Here is a 22,948-nt window from a genome sequence, read left to right as displayed (position 1 = left end):
TCATCCCCAGAGGACTTGGGTCTCAAACGAAAATACAATAAGCAAGCATTTTTAAATGAAAAAAATTCTCGATGTTCACCAAAAAATAAATCCGGCAAACATACCTTAGGCTCCAAGAAATGTGCTCCAGAACAGTTACTCACGTGCTGACGGAGCTCGGCCACTTCCAGAGAGAGTCCCTGCAGGCGATGAGCCAAATCCTGAACCGACACCATGATGGAACAAAAAAAATCTTTCCTTAGAGAATTTGCAGGCTGGACTTACTGTTATGTTCTGCTACCAGAGCTAAGGAAAGAGAGGAGATCTGTCCCTACGATAGAACTCAGCTGAATCCCTACGATGTAACAGGGAACCTGATCCTGCGATCAGACCTGCTAAAGTCCTAAGCTAGTCTGTACGAAGACCTATAGATGTGGGGGAGGAATCCCTACAAGTACTAAGGACTGGGAGGAATATGGGACACCTCCTAACAGAAATAGTAGCAGACAGACGAACAAACAAAATATAAAGAACATAGAGGTCAGTAAACCAAGCAAACTAACAGAGCAAGACACAGAGCACAGGCTAGCTAGAAAGTAGATATACAATGAAGTCCAGCAAAGCCAGAAGGGCGGAGCAGGATTAAATAGGCCAACAAGGTCATGTGACCAGCAAAGGAAAAAAAACCTAACAGCAAGGTTCTAACAACCGCCATGAATTTCTAGTAAAGTATTTAAAAAAAACACAACACCCAGAATAAAGTCCTTTAATTGAAATAAAGACACAATTCTTTATTGTTCTAAATTAAACCATACTTACCATCACACCCATTCCAGCTGAAGCCAACGATCTCCTGCAATAAAAGAAAAATAATAAACCAACCTCATCCTTACCTTTCCATGGTTCCCACGACAGCTTCAGCTCTGCTACATCGAGATGACTGGCTGGACCGCAGCAGAACGCTGCCATCCAGTCTGTCATCCCGCAGACACTGAGAAGCGCAGGCATGCTTGCGCTCCTCACTGTCTCGCTGTGACGGCATCCAGATGAGCCGAGGTCATGTCCAATGAACTCGGCTCACCTCATGCACGTCACTGACAGCGTGGGAAAATTCTCACGCTGAAGTGCTGAGTGCAGGAGAATTCTCCCACGCTGTCAGTGATGTGCATGAGGTGAGCTCATGTCCAATGAACTCAGCTCACCTCCTGCACGTCACTGACAGCGTGGGAAAATTCTCCTGCAATCAGCGCTTCAGCGTGAGAATTTTCCCACGCTGTCAGTGACGTGCATGAGGTGAGCCGAGTTCATTGGACATGAACTCGGCTCATCTGGATGTCGTCACAGAGAGACGCTGAGCAGCGCAAGCAAGCCTGCGCTTCTCAGTGTCTGCGGGATGACAGGCTGGATGGCAGCGTTCTGCTGCGGTCCAGCCTGTCATCTCGATGTAGCAGAGCTGAAGCTGTCGTGGGAACCATGGAAAGGTAAGGATGAGGTTGCTTTATTATTTTTCTTTTATTGCAGGAGATCGTTGGCTTCAGCTGGAATGGGCGTGATGGTAAGTATGGTTTAATTTAGAACAATAAAGGATTGTGTCTTTATTTCAATTAAAGGACTTTATTCTGGGTGTTTGTGTTTTTTTTAACTTTGACTATGGGGTTAGTAATGGGGGTGTCTTATAGACGCCTCTCCATTACTAACCTGGGCTTGATGTCAGCTGGCATTATAAGCTGACATCAACCCCAACCCTATTACCCCCTGCCACCGCACCAGGGCAGCGTGGAAGAGCGAGGCTAAGTGCCAGAATTGGCGCATCCTATGAATGCGCCATTTCTGGGGCGGCTGACGGCTGGTGTTTCTAGCCTGGGAGGGGGCCAATATTCATGGCACCCTTCCTGGGCTATTAATATCAGCCCCCAGCTGTCTGCCTAGCCTTTGCTAGCTATTAAATTAGGGGGGACCCCACGTCATTTTTTTTGGGGGGTCCCCCATTTTAATAGCTAGTAAAGGCTATGTATTCAGCTGGGGGCTGATATTAGTAGCCTGGGAAGTTCCGTGGGTATTACCCCCTTCCCAGGCTTCAAACATCTGCCCCAGCCGTCTGCTTAACCTCCGCTAGAGCCTAAAATTAAGGGGAACCCCACGCCAATTTTTTTAATAATAAATCCTTTATTTTAATACTAAATGACAAGTACAGTAACCAACACTATCACTGTACTTCATATATATGTGACTGACATGTTTCTATCTATCTAATCTATGTGTGATGCTCTATCTTTCTGTTCTAAATTGTCGGGTACCGCTGCTGAATTGCCGGCCGGCTTTTTTAAAGAGACAGTGCATGAAAACACTATTATTTTTTTAAATAAATCCTTTACACTAAATGACAAGTACAGTAAGCAACACTATCACTGTACTTATTATATATGTGACTGACATGTTTCTATCTATCTAATCTATGTGTGAAGCTCTATTCTTTCTGTTCTAAATTGTCGGGTACAGATGCTGAATTGCCGGCTGGCTTTTTTAAAGAGACGGTGCATGAAAACACTAATATTTTTTTTAATAAATCCTTTACACTAAATGACAAGTGCAGTAACCAACACTGTCACTGTGCTTCTTATATGTGTGACTGACATGTTTCTATCTATCTAATCTATGTGTGATGCTCTATTCCTTCTTGTCTAAATTGTCGGGTACCGGTGTATGCCGCTGCTGAATTTGCCGGCCGGCTTTTTTAAAGAGAGTGTCTTCTGAGCAGTTTATCAGCTTTTGGACACCTTTGCAGGTGTTTTCTATGTGTTTCTATGTGTTTTTGTTTGCCTGCCATTGGTTTTAACGGTGTTCGACGGTGTTCTAAGGTGTTCGACGAACAGTTCGACGAACAGTTCCTCGAACATCCCGGTGTTCGACGAACCGAACCGAACCCGAACACTACGGGGGTGGCTCAACACTAGTCCTAATCTTCCCCAATTGGTGGCTGGAAGCTAATAGAAAATTATCATTTACCGATACGGCTGTGCAAAAGAAAGCCAGGGATATGGAGCTTTGGATCAGGAAAATTAAGCTCCTTTATATCCACAGTTGCAAACTTTTTGCAGAGTTTGTTTAGACTCAGGGGGTCAATATATAAGGTAATAAGGTATAGATTGTTTTGTGCTCAGATTAATAAGCGTCTAACACAAAATCCCATTTATTCAATATGTTCAGTACATCCACATGCGGCTCCGGGATCTAGGGCGGCTGGTCTCATTAAAAGGATCCTAATTAAAACCGTATTTTTTTTTTTCTCTTTACAATTCTTTGTGCGTGAGCTATTGATATCTGCTATGTGTTGGGATGTGAAAAAAACATTTTGCTTTCTTCTCGGTGCCTCTATTATTTCTTATTTGTCACATTGTACGGTATTAAATAAAATGTAACCTTGAATAAAGAAACGGTATTAACCACATAGTATTGAAATCATTACAATAACAGTCTTCACTGAAGCCCACCATGATGAATCTAAACCCCTTTATGTGCAGAAATCACCACATTTTACAAGAAGAATATTACAGAATCAAAACAGACGAGGAAGCCAAAAAATAATACGTTTGGGGAGGGGAAAAAAATATTTCTATGGTAGTCTATATATAAGCATTGAAGCCTGCTGGGCATAACTTTTGCACTTTTTCCAGTGTTTCATTCATCCCTGTATTATGTTCCAAGTACGGATTCTGATTTATGGATCGGCCAAGGGTCCAATAGTCTAATATATGCCTATAAGGTTGTTGAGTTCGGGTTAGGAGACGGGTGACTAGTCAGTTCTCGGACAGATGTATGAAATTGGTCCTAGTAAATCTTTCCAGTGACTCGATGACTACATACAAGGTGTAACATGGCAGCCTGATAGTGAATCACCCTTCCGACTCTTTATCTTACTATCATACATTGACGCTTCGCCTGCCCGCGGCGCGGCAGCCGTGAACTTTACCTTGTGCACAATGTATCCAGACAGTATTTTTAAATAACATTTATTACACACAGCACTTGGTGTTAGGAAAGCAGTGCTCTTAAACAGATGGATCCGCTGCTATAACTGCCAGGAGCAGATGGTCTTATTAGGTTTTAATAGAAAAAGTTAGAGAGGAGAAAAGTATGAGGAGCGTTTCTGAGTTTTTCCAGAAAAAGAAAATAGTAATCATTGAGCGGGAGGCGAGTATAATGAGTCCGGCTGGATCCATATAACCAGTCTGCATTATAGTCGTAGAAGTGGAGCGAAAATATGTTCACTGTTCTTTGTTGTAGTCATTGAAGCTCAAGTAGAAGAGATGGAAGGAAATGTCATAATGCAGTCTTCACACAGAGGTGCACACACCTCCAAGATGTCCCTGTATTGGAGGAACTATCCCTACTTTTGACCAAAGTCTCTCTCTGTTCCTTCTCGTTCCGTAAGGAGGTAGTGTGAAAATAACCTTTTCCACCCATCCATATGGTAAGCGGAACATGTCCAAACACTGGGGGCCCCATCAATTGAACCTCCACTGATAAATAGAATGGCATTACAAAAATTCCTTTTTTTGGAGGTGAATGAAAGCTGTACTTAACTGTATCCCATTAAGTCCCAAAATTACCAAATTTCTCAAAAAACAATGGGCCCAATTCATCATTGTGTTTTCTTAAAGTCCATTTTCTTTTTTTGGCTTGTGGTATTCGTTGGCGCCTTTTTTTTGCACCAAATTCTTTGAAATACGCGGTTCATGAATTTTTGCATAAAATCAAAAAAGGCTTTTTATTTCTGTCTTTCACCCTTTGTTGAGACTTCTTAGCACAGAAAGTCCACAAAAAAGTCACAACATTTTCAAGGGAACATGTCAGACGTACATAAAATTGTTACAGGGAAGGTGGAGGGGTGTAGACTGGAGCACATCGGCACAAAAATGGAGCTACTTTTTAAAAAGTTGAAAATGATAAAAGAGCTAAAAACATGTAGAAAACACAAACCACTCCCACAAGAAGAACATAAAAAAAACAGGACACATATAAAATAGATAAAAAAGTGCAAATTAAAAGAATAGGATACAAATGAAAAGCACCAAAAATTAGACAAAAAAAGGCGCAAATGCATTAATGAATCGGGCACTATCTGTCTGGTTCTTGAACGTTAGAGTCCAACCTAAAAGGGTTTTATAATAGTAATAAACATTGTATTAATGGATCCACGGCAGTGTTAAAAAAAAACAAAAAAAAAAACACACTCTTCTACCAGACCCCTGATGCGCCCCTATACTGATGTTGATGTTCCCAATTGGTCTGGATCCATCGACTGGTTTCTTGTTCCAGGTTGGAGCGACGGCTGCAGTCAATCAGTGGTTTCCTCTGCCAAACTGAGGTGTCAGGTGACCACTGCAGCCATTTAATGGTTTCCTCTCCCAGACTATGGTGTCAGGTGACCACTGCAGTCAATCAGTGGCCGCTGTCACCTAACATCCCTGTACGGAAGTGTAGCGCCCCGAGGGTTCGGCCGCTACAGGGGTATTGCACCTCAGTCCAGAGGTGTGATATTCCACTCCCGGGTAAGGATGGAGTATGGACCAGGGCTCAGTTAGCTGCATACAGCACACACACCCCATTTCCGAGGGACAGCTCAACGGTGCTCCCACTAGACAGAAGTGCAGGCACGACCGACTATGTCCCTGCCTGGAGTGGGGAGGGGGGTGGAACACCCAGTGCTGTAGGGGCAGATAGGGGTTGGTTCCTGAGCGTAGATAGGAGCTCATTGGTTGCTGGTCACCTGGGCTCATGGTCAGAGGGAGGTATAAAAGGTGGGCACCATCTTAGAACAGTGTTCAGTCTGTGAGGAGAGGAGAGCTGACAGGGAGCAGCAGCTCAGGCTGAGTGCTGCTCCAGAGGCAGGCCTAGAGAAGAGGCCGGAGCCTGAGAGGAGAAGGAGAAGTGGGCCTGGAGAAGAGGCCAAGGGAAGGAGGAGAAGACAGAACAGGAAAGAAGGAGAAGAGAGAGAGAAACAGAAGGGCTCAGGAACAAGAAGGTGGAAGGAACCCTAAGAACCCACGAGAATCCAGGGTGAAGGGTCAGGCAGATTAAGGGTACCGGATCCCAAGTTGGTGGAGGAGAAACTACCCTCAGCCAAAGACCGGTCGTCGTGATCATTTATTGGTACGACACCTCATCAAACCTGCTAGGAAGGCACCATATAGGACAGCGGAGGACGGGGCCCACGTTTACCCGCACAAGTCCGCGGCAGCTGGACAAAAGTGGGTCACTGGTGAGGCAGGCCAGAGAAAGGATTAAAGGGGGTCCTGTGCCATGCTCCTGAACTGCCTGGGAGTTGACCGAGCCCCTCACCTGGTGGACGCAGCACGGCTCGGGCAGTCATTCCCTGCAGAAGTGACTTGGATATTAACCGTGAGTAAAGACCCTGGACTGCAGTACGTTGTCTGTGTGCTTTTTCGCTCCTCCGGCACTACTGGTACTGGGACTCTCACCACCATCACTCCCACCATCCACTACACTGCCCTGGGGCCGCACTCTTCCCGTGGGGAGTCACATCATCCCAGCTGCATACATCATCAGCCCCAGCGGTCAGCCCTGCAGCGGCGGTTCCTAACAACCGCAATCCACGGGTGGCGTAGTCGGACATTATCAACATCACGTAGCAGACTACCACTGGCCTGACCACCCTGAGCCGCGGGACCGGGCCGCCACTACTACTCCCAGCGTCTCCCTACTGTCCGGTTCCGCGTGCCCCACGGCGCAGGGGGCGAGTCAGAAGATGAAGCCTGAGACTGGTGGCTGACGCTTTCTGCAGTACAGAGGAGCGGTGTGGGATTATTTTATTTTACCACTGCCATAGATCCACTAATACAATATTTGTTACTATTGGACAACTCCTTTAAATAATGTTCTTTTATTCGGTGACATTTGGAACGTAATCATTTCTATATTCAGACAGGATTTGTTCTAATTTACAAAAGATCATTTAAGAATATAAAATACAGATGTATGGAAAATAGATCTTTCACGCAAATTAACCACATTTTCCTCGTTGACAGTCCAAAAATTGGAGGCTATGGAAAAACAGTGTCACGGCAGTAACTTGTATGCTTTCCCGCCGCCATGTTACTCACTGCGTTTGCGGGTCTACGTATCCTCATGTCTGGCCGCACTGTGTCCATGCAGCACTTCCAACTGTGCTGCACTTGGCTATAGGGTGGAGTGGCCAGATCCTGCAGGAATTTAACCCTGCTGTGTCCTGCAGGATTTGGATTCTCCCGCCAATCACCAACAAGCAAATGCTATATCATGCAGCTCCTCCCTCCTCACCTTTGCCTGAGCTTAGGTTCCAGTTTTCTGTTAGCATCTAATTAAAATCAAGATGTTTTGTTGTATATCCCTCCAGTAGTGACCCAGCTTGTCCTGTCTAGAGATGAGCGAACCCGAACTGTAGAGTTTGGGGTTTATACCGGACACCTGGTGTCCGCTGCTGAACTAAAAACAAGGACTTTTCCTGGAAGTCCGTTTTTTAAAGTTTGGGAGTCGGGGGAGGAGAGAGAGAGGATTTTCCAGCACCAGAGTTTGGGTCTCCATTGATTTTTATGGGGTTTGGGTTCAGGTACCCAAACTGAACTTTGGACTAAAGTTTAGTCGAACCAGACGAACACGAACTTCCACGGGTCCGCTCATCCCTTGTCTTGTCTGTTCTCTCCACTTCTGACCTTGGCTACATATCCTGAACCTGTGCTGCCTGCCCTGACTCCAGACCATCTGACTACGCTTCTGTCTCGCCCATCTGTACCTCACATATCTGCTCTGACCCGTGGGTCAGCTGCTGCAGGTCCAGACACTCACCTGGAGTGGCATCTGGTGGCTATCCTGCAGCCAAAGCCTATCCTCACCATCAGAGGCGCTAGTGAAGACCAGGTAGTCATTTAGTCACACCCCTCCAGGGTAAGCCCGGCCCGTGGTGCAGCGGGTCCTCTCAGCCAACAGCGTTACAAACAGTTTGAAACTTTTTACAAGGAAAAACTTTTAGTCATTTTGCAGTATATGTATAAGTCTGGGTTCATTCATCCCTGTCATCTCTTATTCGGACTCCATAAGTAGGCTGAGTGTGTGGGGCGCTTGAGAGACCGTTTCTGTGGCTCTCTATGTACCATTACTCACAAAGTGATTTCATCAGATAGCTTGAACTCGTCTGCAGGAGGCACATGTGAAGATTCCAGAAGAAGGTTTATTTTTCCAGCTTAATTCTTGTAGTTATGCACAATTACAGCAGGTAAAAAAAGAACTTATTTTGAACCAGAGATGCAGACACCTGTTCTTTCTAACATGGCTGACATACAGAATGAAGAAGGGAGGGGTTACTGACATCAGATCTAAGGGGAGAGAGGAAGGACAGACTTCTAAAAGGGGCAAACCTTGCTGCATTACAACCAAACAGCAAAATAAAACAACAATACAATACTGTATGATTCGAAAGTCGAAAATTACTTAAAATGGGTGTTACAGTCTTTGTACCCGATAGAGACTGAAAGAAGATTCATCCACGACAAATCTGCTTTAAATAGATTGTCTAAGTTAGAAATTAACACACGAATGTCCAATTCTAAGTAAAATGAGGGGGATGGAGTGAAAACATTCTGCCCCACTCTCTCTTCCAGTAGTCAGAAAGAATAATATCATTTATGGAGAGCACTATGCCCATCTAAATGATAACATTAGCCTATAATCATCTAGGTTTTTTTTAGCAGTGCATGGCGGTATTATTTAGGATTTGAATTGAATTATAATCAACCATATGTTATATGAGGGCTTATTAAAGTAGTATCATTTGGATATCGCATTATGTGGTGCCATTTTATGGGCTTTATATGGCAGTATTATTTTGGCACTATAGGGTGGCATTGTACGAGATGTACGTGGCAATTTAATTTTGGCAAAACATGGTAGAATTATTTGGGCTCTAAATATTAGTTGTTTTTTTTTAACTATATGGTGACTTTGTGTGGGCTATATATGGCAGTATTATTTTGCCACTATAGGGTGGCATTATGTGTGTTTTTTGTGGCAGTGTTATTTTGCCACTATACAGTGGCATTGGTAGGGCTGTAAATGGCAGTTATTTTTTCATTTTATAGTGGTAATGTGTGGGGTGTAAATGGCAGTGTTATTTTGGCACTGTTTGGTGGCATTGTGCGGGCTGTGTATAGCAGTATTTTTGTTGTACTATATTGTGGAAGTATATGGGCTGTATATGCAGCATCATGCTGACATGGTATTATAATATTAATTAGGCACGGTTTGACAGTATTATTTGGACAATTAATGGCAGTCCACTTTGAGCAGCTTATACAGCTTTCCAAATTAAAAAATAATGTAAAAGTGGTGAGCAGCGGCTTTGCTTTGCTCATTGCCCAGTGCCCCATCTTCTATAAAACCATCCCTGAGACTGGGGAACAACAATCATAGTTTTCACGCAGACGGTTATCCAGATTTTCCAGACTCCATCATGGTAAATTTATCTAGTTACCCAGTGACATAGCCCCTAACCCGAGAATACCGCCTAACCAGGCACACTTGCAGAGCTATTGAGGAGCAGGGTGTTGTCTGTAGGAACGTCAGTACTGGATGTCCCTCAGATTTCCCAGACAAGGATATAACTAAGCAATATATAATATATATGGGTCTCGTGACCCTGCTTCTGAGTGTTTGTGCTGCAGAGTTTGGAGATTGCTTATTAGTTTGTGCAGAATGAATGCAATCTCATTGTGTTCAGCCACGTTTTTATCTTTTCTTACAAACTGCAACCTTGAGAAGAGCTGGAATACAGAAATATGAAATATGACTAAGCCGAATAAAGAATCCCACGTAGACTGCGAAATACAACAATCCGGGCAGCAAACAATGCAGCCGCTAACAATTAACATTTGGGAGCACGGAGAAAGTCTATTCTGTAATGAGACAGTTATCCTTCTGTGCCCTCCGTATCATTGTATATGTGTACACAAAATTATATTGTTACTGTAGCTCCAGATCCTATAGATAATTACATACCTGGCACCATTGCATCATTTACATTTATTATAGGGCAAAAAACCCTTCTTTATTGTGTCAGGTATACGTTGTAAAGAGGTGTGCGGCCGAGCCTGTTCTGCCTGACAAATGTGGTGATGACATTTAATGATCGTTCAGTTTAACAATCACTAAAACTACAGACCTCTATCCCACTGACCCATTTTATAACTATCATAAAATACCATATCTAAGGACAAGATAATTACTACAGTACTGTCCAATACATACAAAAATATAATTACCATAATACTGTCCAATATATGCAAGAATATAACTACTATAATACTGCTCCTATGTACAAGAATATAACTACTATAATACTGCTCCCTATGTACAAGAATATAACTACTATAATACTGCCCCTATGTACAAGAATATAACTACTATAATACTGTCCCTATGTACAAGAATATAACTACTATAATGCTGCTCCTATGTACAAGAATATAACTACTATAATACTGCCTCCTATGTACAAGAATATAACTACTATAATACTGCCCCTATGTACAAGAATATAACTACTATAATACTGCCGCTATGTACAAGAATATAACTACTATAATACTGCCCCCTATGTACAAAAATATAACTACTATAATACTACCCCCTATGTACAAGAATATAACCACTATAATACTGCCCCCTATGTACAAGAATATAACTACTATAATACTGCTCCTATGTACAAGAATATAACTACTATAATACTGCTCCTATGTATAAGAATATATCTACTATAATACTGCTCCTATGTATAAGAATATATCTACTATAATACTGCTCCTATGTACAAGAATATAACTACTATAATACTGCTCCTATGTACAAGAATATAACTACTATAATACTACTCCTATGTACAAGAATATATCTACTATAATTAGATTACAGTTATGTAGAGCATCCAATGAAATTAGTTTATATTATACTTTCCCATAAATAGCAATACACAGTTGTATAGATATGGAGAATATAGTATATAATGATGAATACTTATGGGTATTTTTGTTTTCCAGGTACATGGGGGCAATGCATAGGTGAATGTGGATCTGGTGGACTACAAAGCCGCTCAGTTTGGTGTGAGCATGGAGAAGGTTGGGTGGCTCATATAAAAAACTGTGATCCACAGGATGAGCCTGCGAGCCAAAGGAACTGCTTTAAAATCTGTGACTGGCACAGTGACCTCTTTCATTGGGAGCCTACAGAATGGGACACTTGTATTTTTATCCCCTATGCGAACAACGAGGTTAAAACTAGAACCTCAGAGTGTGTGACTGCTCAGCGGGGCTCACAGCATAGAGATGTCACCTGTATCCACAAGATCAACAGGTCCATTGTACATTCTGAAATCTGTGGACATTTTTCACCGCGGCCATCAACGGAACAAACCTGTTTGGTACCTTGTCCTCAGGATTGTATTGTTTCCGTATTTTCCCCATGGTCTACATGCAGTAAAAGCTGTGGGACCCATCTCCAGCACAGGACACGTTCTGTCGTTTCTCCGCCTGCGTACGGCGGAGCAGATTGTCCCAACCTTACGGAATGGAGGTCGTGTCCATTACTCAGCTTCTGCTCTTTCGGAGAAGAGGAACATACATACAGTCTTAAGGTTGGGCCATGGAGTGAGTGCAGGCTGCCTCATTTGAAGGAAATTAATCTGAGTGGAAGGACCATGTTGGATTTTGGGTCGGATTCGGGAGAAAGAAGCACATTCAGACAAGAGGGTTCCAAGTCCTATGAGAGATCGGACTCCTGGGATTTGGAGATTGGTTATCAGACAAGGCAGGTGCAGTGCACACGGAGCGATGGAAAGAACGCTTTACTAAGGTAGGAATGACTATTAATACAGTGCGACATTACCTTAATCTATTATAACACGACATTAACTCCAGGGCAACGTATAGACATAAAAGTAGAAGAAAGGGTGCACAGTACATAACAGAAGCGTAAAATAATACATAACATAAGAATATAATGTATTGCAAAAAATACATAGTATAAACATGACACGGGAAAAAGGACCCTGCCCACGTGAGCTTACACTCGACAAGGGAAGAGGCACTAGGGGAGAAGCTGCTCATATGGCAGTGTGGGGTCGCAGGGTCATTGTACTTTGTAAACTTTCCTGAAGTGATGGGTTTCAGGTTGAAGGTAGTGAAGACTCTGACCAGTTGGATCAACGAGTATGGGGGATGTAAGAGAGAAATCATAGAGATGGTAATGTGAGGAACACACAAGAGAAGAGTAAGGTCTTCTAAGAACAAGAGGTATCGTTCAGGGAGTTAGATGGGATTAGAGCTGAGATGTATGGAGAGGGTAGATGATGGACTGGAGATTAGGTGCATGGAGGTATCGGGAGATTATGTCAGAGATGTTTGATGAGGGCAGATTATGGACCAGTGATTACGTGTAAGGAGATACCAGTAGATTGGGTCAGAGATGTATGATGAGGACAGGTTATGGACCAGTGATTACGTGTAAGAAGATACCAGGAGATTGGGTCAGAGATGTATGATGAGGACAGGTTATGGACCAGTGATTACGTGTAAGGAGTTTCCAGGAGATTGGGTCAGAGATGTATGAGGAGAACAGGTTATGGACCAGTGATTATGTGTAAGGAGATACCAGTAGATTGGGTCAGAGATGTATGAGGAGGACAGGTTATGGACCAGTGATTACATGTAAGGAGATACCAGGAGATTGGGTCAGAGATGTATGAGGAGGACAGGTTATGGACCAGTGATTACATGTAAGGAGATACCAGTAGATTGGGTCAGAGATGTATGAGGAGGACAGGTTATGGACCAGTGATTACATGTAAGGAGATACCAGGAGATTGGGTCAGAGATGTATGAGGAGGACAGGTTATGGACCTGTGATTATGTGTAAGGAGATACCAGGAGATTGGGTCAGATATGTATGATGAGGACAGGATATGGACCAGTAATTACGTGTAAGGAGATACCAGGAGATTGGGTCAGATATGTATGATGATGACCGGTTATGGACCAGTGATTATGTGTAAGGAGATACCAGGAGATTGGGTCAGAGATGTATGATGAGGACAGGATATGGACCAGTGATTATGTGTAAGGAGATACCAGTAGATTGGTCAGATATGTATGATGAGGACAGGATATGGACCAGTGATTATGTGTAAGGAGATACCAGGAGATTGGGTCAGATATGTATGATGAGGACAGGATATGGACCAGTAATTATGTGTAAGGAGATACCAGGAGATTGGGTCAGATATGTATGATGATGACCGGTTATGGACCAGTGATTATGTGTAAGGAGATACCAGGAGATTGGGTCAGAGATGTATTATGATGACAGGTTATGGACCAGTGATTATGTGTAAGGAGATACCAGGAGATTGGGTCAGAGATGTATGATGACGACAGGTTATGGACCAGTAATTACATGTAAGGAGATACCAGTAGATTGGTCAGATATGTATGATGACGACAAGTTATGGACCAGTGATTACGTGCAAGGAGGTACTAGTAGATTGGTCAGATATGTATGATGAGGACAGGATATGGACCAGTGATTATGTGTAAGGAGATACCAGGAGATTGGGTCAGAGATGTATGAGGAGGACAGGTTATGGACCAGTGATTAAGTGCAAGGAGATACTAGTAGATTGGGTCAGAGATGTATGATGACGACAGGTTATGGACCAGTGATTATGTGTAAGGAGATACCAGGAGATTGGGTCAGATATGTATGATGACGACAGGTTATGGACCAGTGATTACGTGTAAGAAGATACCAGGAGATTGGGTCAGACATGGATGGAGGAGGTAATTGTTATGGATTTGAGGTTATATGTGCAGAGGCTAAATGAGATTCGGGCAGAGATGTATGGAGAGGACAGGTCATGTGTAAAACAGGAGATTAGATCAGATATATGGAGAGGAGAGTTTATAGACTGGAGTTTATGTATTGGGAGGTTGAATCAGAGATGTTTGGAGAAGACAGATTATGAATTGGTGCCATCAGGAGATTAGAGTAGAGAAGCATGGAGAGGACAGGTTATGTGTGGGGAGATATCAAGATATATGGTTCAATATGGACTGGATATTATGATTGGGTATGTATTCTGAGATTAAATAAAAAAAAGTGTGAAGAGGATAGAGTGTGAATTGGCGCTATCAGGAGATTAGAGCAGTATGGAGAGGACAGGTTATGGATTGGGGATTATGTTTATTTTCAAGGAGCACAAATCGATGGAGCTACTCAAATGATTATTGAAAACCTTTTTGGTATTGTGAACTGAATTTCATAAGCAATAGGTTGTAAAATTAAATGATAAAGGATAAAAGGAGAAGAGTAATAAGGGGAGAAGGGAATTAACTGGTCTGCGTGGATTAGAGGTGCGACTACTTAGTAGATAAGAGGCCACAGAGATGATGGTGCAGTAGCCTCGGCTGAGGATAATTAGGACCAGCTGTATCACTTTGCTCAAAGTTAGGCTTCATTCAGACATCCATTTTTCATGTACGATTGTTATCCGTGCTTTTCGTGGATAGCACCCCTACCTACAATTGTGAGTGGAGTCACTCACATGTCCGTGACTTTCTGTGAACCAAGTGGAGAGATGTCCGATCCTGATTTGAGTTTTGGATCAAAATCGGCATTGCAAATTTATAGGTCCATGAAAAATTTGGACCACACTTGGATAACATCCAAGTACGGTCCGAATTTCATGGACTGTCACATAACAACATTTTTTTCTCCACGTACAAGAAAAGTTGATGACACTCGGAGCACAGTCTGATCAAACTCTGACTACTGTTTGATCAAAATAATTGGTGCATTTTTCTTGTACGTGAGAAAAACAGATGTCTCAATGAGGCCTAAGGGAAAGAGCAAATTTGAGAAAAAATGGATGAGATGTATGAGTATGGGTCTTTATTGTTGGGTTTGAAAGGCAGGATGGGATCAAAGGTTACACAAAGTGGCAGATACTGGGGAAAGTGGAGCTATTAAGTAGTATTCATAGTTCTGTTAGGGAAAGAGGTTGAGATGGTGGAAAGATGATTAGTTTAGTTCTTTCTTTGTTGATGCTTAGAAAGTGGAAGGAAAAGTATGACATTTTGGGTGGGTTCACAAGACCGACTTCTCCACATCCGAGAAAAACGATCCGATTATTCTGATCAGACTTTGATCACAGCTTGGTCACAGTTTCATCAGACTGGCATCAGTTTTACTTGGACTTGGAGAGAGATAAAAAATGTTTCTCCACCTTCTCCTTTGTGTCAGTCTGTGTGAAAATTGGATATCATCCAAGTGCAGAAAGATTTTTTTCACGCACCACACTTGGATGACATCGGGTTGCAGATTTTGATCCGACCCTCCGGTCAAAATCGGACTCTGATTTTTTTCTGCAGAGAAATCGGTCTAAGGAAAAATTAGATATGTGCACAGCCCCATATAATATTACAGGTACGAGTTCTATCCGTAAAAATCACATATAGCACTCCTATTAGAAAATCAGTCATGCCCATGAGCCCTGTATCTGATAGACACTGGGCAAAGAGGTAAGTGTGCGCGTCAATAGCACCAAAGTGGTCGGATAGCCGGAATTCTATGATTTGTACCCACAACACATGTCAGACATGGAATAACTATCTATATCCCAATCCCACTTTTAATGTCAAAAAGCTGTAGTTCCAAAAAGTGACTTTTATGACACATCAAGTCTGATAAATAGTAGCCCAATTATTGGGATTTTGACAAATCCCAGAAAGTGCTGGTGCTGATGGGATGTATACGATGAACAAAGGCTGCCTATCATACAAGATTACTCACCATTGATATGTAGAAGAGTTACAGAAACCTCTGGGAACTTGTACGCTGCTACAATTCCAGTTCAGTTGATTGGTGAAACCCAACCTCTTTCTCCCGATGTTGGCACCAAAAAAGTTTTCATTATTTTTATTGGAGTTTGATACATTAGATGTAAAGGCTCATTCAGACTGCAATTTTTCACATAAGAATGGTAGAACCAATGGTAGTACCCATTATAGTCTATAGGGCTTCTCACATTTCCATGTTTTTCTGAGGATTGAAACATAGAGACGTGTCCAGTTTTATCCAAGATGGATGAAACTCATCGAAACGTGGAAAAATTGGAAAGCACTTGGATGGAATCTGTGTGCCATCCATGTGCCATGCGTGTGCCATCCATTTTCATGTTTGTTCGATAGGAGAAGATTGAGAAAACTTCTTGTATGCAAAAAAAAAACTGGTGGCACTCTTATATCGAAAACTGGCATACTGATCAAATACTGATGAAAATCTCACCCAAAACACTGATGAAGATCGGACCGTTTCTTTTTGCGTACGAGAACAATCACTGATGTCTGAATGAGCCTTTAGTTTGTGGAAGAGAATTTATTTTTTGAATGTTGTAGCTGAAAACCTTCCGTGGGGCTGACATATTGGAGACACTCACTCCCTGTATTTCGTATTGCCTGTTTCCCTCTCCATTTGCTCATTTATGGTATTAGAGGTAAAACTTAAAAATAATTGAATGTGACACTTTAAAATTCAGGATTAAGTTTTTAGTAATAATATATTTGTATCTGGAATATGTTTTTGCCCCTTGAATCGTTACACTGAATAATGTAATGCAACAAAGTACGATACATATAGTAATCAATGTGATTTGTCTTCTTAGCATCTGTACCCAGGACAACATGCCTCTACATTATCAGTCGTGCATGATGCCAAAAGACTGTGAAGTATCGGAATGGTCTGGGTGGAGCGTTTGTTTTAAGACCTGTCATCCTGAAGGGACCATTCTTGGACTGCGGAGCAGGAGGAGGACTGTGAAACACATAGCCATTGGAGGAGGGAAACATTGTCCAGCCCTGGAAGAGGAGGAGGCTTGTGAAGCAGGAGGACGCTTGCCGCCATGTCTTAGGTATGTCGTTGATTGTCTAGGTTCCATCCTACCCCATGGTGTCATGCTAGGACCCTGTAGAAACAGGGCCTAACCCAGGTTTTATCGATACCATATGCTACTGGGTATGAAGAATTTGTGATTGATCATGGCCTCAGTAGCATAGGACATGGAGTAGGAAAATATACCAGACCCTTCTATCCCGGATGACAAAACTCAACGCCATGGGGTCAAGATGTAAGGGCTGATTCTGTAAGGTGTTTGATTGAATTCTGCCATAAAACAACTTAATAAGTTGAAATATTTTTATATATTTTTATATCTCACGTATATGTGTGTGGTGTCTCATCTCGTACTTACCGTTCCCTTGGATGCTGGTTGACTTACTATGGTGTATCTCTGGATGATTACTGTTCTCAAAGGAACAGGAGAGGCCATAGTTGTTGCAGATTTCTAAACTGAACTGGAATAAGCTCGATTGATAGCCGTTACCGCTCTTCTTCACCTACATAACTTCAGGCATATTGGATTGAGGTGGTGGTACATGACTTAACATTCCCAATCTTGATGCACACATCTCATGTAGGCTATAACTCAAACACACATTGTTCCAGCTGCTTCTTTTGCAGTTTCACTGCCAGGCAACCCTTAGTATTCGTTCACTAATCTTCCTGAGCCAGGCTAACACTTTTGCCTCCACCCTGTACAATGTGACTCTTCTCCAACCCCAGAGGGACTCTGGACTCTCCAAGATGCACAAGGCCTTCCATTGTGCAACCGGTAGCTCTTCTCGTATCACTTCCACCTCTTCTTATCTTATAGGGTTCTCACACTTTTCCGCAGTCCATGTTCGGCACTAACGGTTTGTGTCACTGACTGAATACAATTTTCTGAGCTTCTCCTTCTCGGTTCCAGCTCCAGCAATGCTACAGTAACTTGCTAACCTTGATTTTTATATCCCTCCAAAGTTCTAGAAACTTCTGCATAAACTAAAATAGTTAATTCCCCTCTATCTGGAAAGTACACCCAATGTCCAACCATGCCTGTTGACCCCTTATGACGTACACTTTCATCACAGGTCGGTAAAGGGAAGTATGAAGCAGGCTCAGGAGCTGAGCCTGCTGCATACCAGGTAGATGCCGGCTGTGTTATATAGCCATCATCTGCCTGAAGCTGCAGAGTCCGGAGCACACCAGTTGAACCATTTAAATGCCACTGTCTGTCAGTCTCTGACAGGGGTATTTAAATGACGCCATTGCACAGCTGTTCCCATACCCCCACGACACAATTGCTTGGAACCGATGGGCTACAATGGCTGATGAGAGCCCCTATAACTGCCATATCATTCCTCATGTGAAGTTCAGCCACAGACTGAGCTTCATAGGAGAACCAAAATTTCTCCATTCACTGCAATATGCTGGTTTTGCAGATTCAAATCCCCTATGCGGACTGAAAAGTAAAAGTAAAAAATAAAAAAAAAATAATAATTTTTTTAAAAAGACAAAATATAAAAAAAGATAAATGGAAAATGTAAAAATAAAAAAAAGAATAAATGGAAAGTAAAAAATATTTGACATTTTTTAAAAATAAATATAAAAAATAAATAAATGTAAAAATAAAAAAAATCTAAAAAATCCAAAAAATATTTGTTATCTTTGAGTCCAACAAGTCTGATCTATCAATATATAATATTATTTAAACCATGTGTTAAACACTGGAAAAAAAAATCAGAATGCCAGAATTGCCATTTTTTTGGTCACCACACTTCCCTACAAAAAATACAACAGAGTCAAAATATCAGATATACCCCCAAATGGTATTAATTAAAAACATCAGCTTAGGGCACAAAAATAAAATAAAGAAGTTACTTGTCTAAGAAAATGGCAACAGAAGCAACATTTTTTTTTTCTTTACAGATTTCAGATTTTTTTTTAACCACTAAAAAAAATAATAATTATAAGAAAACTGGACAAATTTGATATGACGGTAATTGTATTGACCTGGATGATCATATTGCCGGGTTATCTTTAATACCTTGTACAGTAAAATGAAAGCTGTCTTTCAAAACATACACTGGTCCTGCAAAAAAAAAATAAACCCTTATATGACCATATTGATGGAAAAATAAAAAATAGTTAAGGTTCTTGGAGCAAAGGGAGGAAAAAAAAAGGGCAAAAGTTAAGAAATCCCTGCATCCTTAATTGGTTAAAGCGATGTACACAATAAATACAGTATTTACAATATATACAGTGCAAATGACCTCCTCCAGACCTCGCAGCACAATGCATAGTTATATGGATACATTAAAGAGACGCATTCAGTATTCTGGTGATGGGGTCACCTTCCACCTCGTTACACAGGTTGCAGGCAGTTTAGACGTTGGCCTCGATTCCCCGGTATTTGCATTGTGCATCCATTAGATTGTTTGCTTACAGCCAATAATATTGTAAGTAACTGACTTCATAGCAAAGACTGATCAACAGGAGAAGATGAAAACGGAGACCTGGCATTGACATCACACCAGCTACAGCAGCTTCTAAGAAATGCCAGGGTTTCCATATTTCCTTATGTTGGTTTCTTTCCTTCTTTTTTGGCTTTATTTAGTGAATACGATGACAATTTCTCATTTTTTTCTGATAAAATTACTGTATGTTTATTTGTAACTTATAATAATACTCTAGAAAATAAACGATCCTGGGCTCCACTCCCTTCTCCTGGGTCCGCTGCCCTTTGTTGTGCTCCACGTCGGGTTTTGCGGGTTGACCGTTTGTGGGTCAATTACATAATCTTCCTGGACCTATTTAAGGCCCATTGACACACACACACACCTGTGTCTTGGGATTGAGACTCTAGTATTCCTTGTTTGTATGCTTGATTGTCTGTACTACTGTGTTTCAACTTGCATCCATCCCAGATGGGTTTCCCTCCATCTGTTCATCCGCTTCTGAGTTTCCAGTTAGTCCTAGTCCCCATGATTCCACGTGTTCTCTGGAAGCCGCACCAACACCTGGAGTCCATGTGCCCACCCAGACCGGTGGCTTAGCAGATCCACCTAATAATATTCTTTGCGTCTTTCGTCACCTTCTTAGACCCGGATCTAGGCATAATACTGTCAATATTAGCCAAACTGAAGTCATTATAAATATGTCATGGCCAAAAGCATAGAGTAAATGGGCAGAAATAATAATCCACATGGACACTCCTAAACTGTGAATTCCTACAGAAAAAATCATGGTGCCAAAGTCCAAACTTTTGTATATAGTATAAAAAACTTTATTTATTGAATACACAAAAAATAGGCTATACATCGACATACATATTAAAAAAGGTCAGCAATCAAGAACACAGATGTTTGAAACAGCTAGTCCACATTTCATAAGCAGGTCATAGCATCAAGAATCTCTATAACTATCATATAGTATATACATTAATATTTCCATATCTCATTCAGATGAGCCCATGTACTATCTATAGGCTATATAAAGTACTGGTGCAAATTCAAAGTGCTGGTGCAAAATTATTCTAATAACCATATATACAGTGGGTACGGAAAGTATTCATCTTTTAAATTTCTCACTTTGTTTCATCGCAGCCATTTGGTAAATTCTAAAAAGTTCATTTTTTTTCTCATTCATTTTTTCTCTGCACCCCATCTTGACTGAAAAAAACCAGAAATGTAGAAATTTTTGCAAAATTTTGCGGAAAGATCACATGGTCATACGTATTCAGACCCTTTGCTCAGACAATCATGTTTAAGTCACATGCTGTCCATTTCCTTGTGATCCTCCTTGAGATGGTTCTACTCCTTCATTGGAGTCCAGCTGTGTTTAATTAAACTGATAGGACTTGATTTGGAAAGGCACACACCTGTCTATATAAGACCTCACAGCGCACAGTGCATGTCAGACCAAATGAGAATCATGAGCTCAAAGGAGCTGCCCAAGGAGCTCAGAGACAGAATTGTGGCAAGGCACAGATCTGGCCAAGGTTACAAAAGAATTTCTGCATTACTCAAGGTTCCTAAGAGCACAGTGGCCTCCATAATCCTTAAATGGAAGAAGTTTGAGACCACCAGAAGTCTTCCTAGACCTGGCTGTCCAGCTAAACTGAGCAATCGTGGGAGAAGAGCCTTGGTGAGAAAGGTAAAGAAGAACCCCAAGATCACTGTGGCTGAGTTCCAGAGATGCAGTAGGGAGATGGGAGAAAGTACCACAAAGTCAACTATCACTGCAGCCCTCCACCAGTCGGGCCTTTATGTCAGAGTGGCCCGATGGAAGCCTTTCCTCAGTGTAAGACATATGAAAGCCTGCATAGAGTTTGCTCAAAAACACATGAAGGACTCCCAGACTATGATAAATAAGATTCTCTGTTCTGATGAGACGACGATAGAACTTTTTGGTGATAATTCTAAGCGGTATGTGTCGAGAAAACCAGGCACTGCTCACCACCTGCCCAATACAATCCCAACAGTGAAACATGGTGGTGGCAGCATCATGCTATGGGGGTGTTTTTCAGCTGCAGGGACAGGACGACTGGTTGCAATTGAAGGAAACATGAATGCGGCCAAGTACAGAGATATCCTGGATGAAAACCTCTTCCAGAGTGCTCTGGACCTCAGACTTGGCCGAAGGTTCACATTCCTACAAGACAATGACCCTAAGCACACAGCTAAAATAACAAAGGAGTGGCTTCAGAACAACTCCGTGACCATTCTTGACTGGCCCAGCCAGAGCCCTGACCTAAACCCAATTGAGCATCTCTGGAGAGACCTGAAAATGGCTGTCCACCAAGGTTCACCATCCAACCTGACGGAACTGGAGAGGATCTGCAAGGAATAATGGCAGAGGATCCCCAAATCCAGGTGTGAAAAACTTGTTGCATCATTCCCAAGAAGACTCATGGCTGTACTAGCTCAAAAGGGGGCTTCTACTCAATACTGAGCAAAGGGTCTGAATACTTATGACCATGTGATATTTCAGTTTTTCTTTTTTAATAAATTTGAAAAACTTTTTTACATTTCTGTTTTTTTTCAGTCAAGATGGGGCGCAGAGTGCACTTTAATGAGAAAAAAAATTAACTTTTTAGAATTTACCAAATAGCTGCAATGAAACAAAGAGTGAAAAATTTAAAGGGGTCTGAATACTTTCCGTACCCACTGTAAGTACTGTCTCATTAGATCAATGTAATCACCTAAACAAACATGGCTCATATACTACAGAGGTAAGCCCCCGTCTCACATAGCGAGATCGCTGCTGTGTCACGGTTTTGTTGATGCAACAGCAACCTCACCAGCAATGTCGCTATGTGTGACACTTTGCAGCGATCAGGCCCCTGCTGTGAGGTCGCTGATCGCTGCAAAGTGTCCTGGACCATTTTTTGGTCATTGCGCTCCCGCTGGTCAGCACACATCGCTGTGTGTGACCAGCGGGAGCAGCGATCAGGCTGGTAACTATGGTAAACATCAGGTTACTAGGGGCACACGCGCACCTAGTAACCCGTTGTTTATCATGGTTACGAGCCTGCTAAAGTGAGCGGTAACCTCCTGCTCACTGTAGCAGAGTGGTAACCATGATAAACAACGGGTTACTAGGAGCACGTGTGCCCCTAGTAACCCGATGTTTACCATAGTTACCAGCCTGCTCCTGCTTCAGCAGGCTGGTAACCAGGAGCAGGACATCGTGGAAAGATTCTTTCCACGATGTCGCTGCTCCCCTGATCGCTGGTGAGCCTTCCTGTTTGACAGCTCAACAGCAACCACATAGCGACGCAGCAACGATCCCTGACAGGTCGTATCGTTGTCGGGATCGTTGCAGCGTCGCTAAGTGTGACGGGGCCTGTAGATATATCCAATGCTAGTGCATAGTCCAATATAACAATGGCATGTGAAATTCAAAGTACAGGGTAGAGAGAAGAGGTTATCTTACCCATAGTGAAACCGTGTGTTCCAGCTGTGTCAGCTCAATAAATTAAGTTTTTTAT

At 42.2% G+C, this 22,948-nt stretch overlaps 1 protein-coding gene across 1 annotated transcript in view; it reads left to right on the top strand.

Annotated features, from left to right (window-relative positions):
- Nucleotides 1–22,948, top strand: part of THSD7B (thrombospondin type 1 domain containing 7B) — a 760,515-nt gene that overhangs the window by 300,961 nt on the left and 436,606 nt on the right. Inside the window, exons 3-4 of the mRNA XM_073647255.1 lie at nucleotides 11,070–11,880; nucleotides 16,745–16,990. Of these exons, the coding sequence (XP_073503356.1) occupies nucleotides 11,070–11,880; nucleotides 16,745–16,990 (1,057 nt within the window). The remainder of the gene's footprint in view (nucleotides 1–11,069; nucleotides 11,881–16,744; nucleotides 16,991–22,948) is intronic.

The sequence above is a fragment of the Phyllobates terribilis genome, unplaced genomic scaffold (assembly GCF_046119375.1).
Source record: "Phyllobates terribilis strain yellow unplaced genomic scaffold, ASM4611937v1 Scaffold_9__5_contigs__length_417890890, whole genome shotgun sequence".
Lineage (NCBI taxonomy): Eukaryota > Metazoa > Chordata > Amphibia > Anura > Dendrobatidae > Phyllobates > Phyllobates terribilis.
This window is presented reverse-complemented; position numbering and strand designations above follow the sequence as displayed.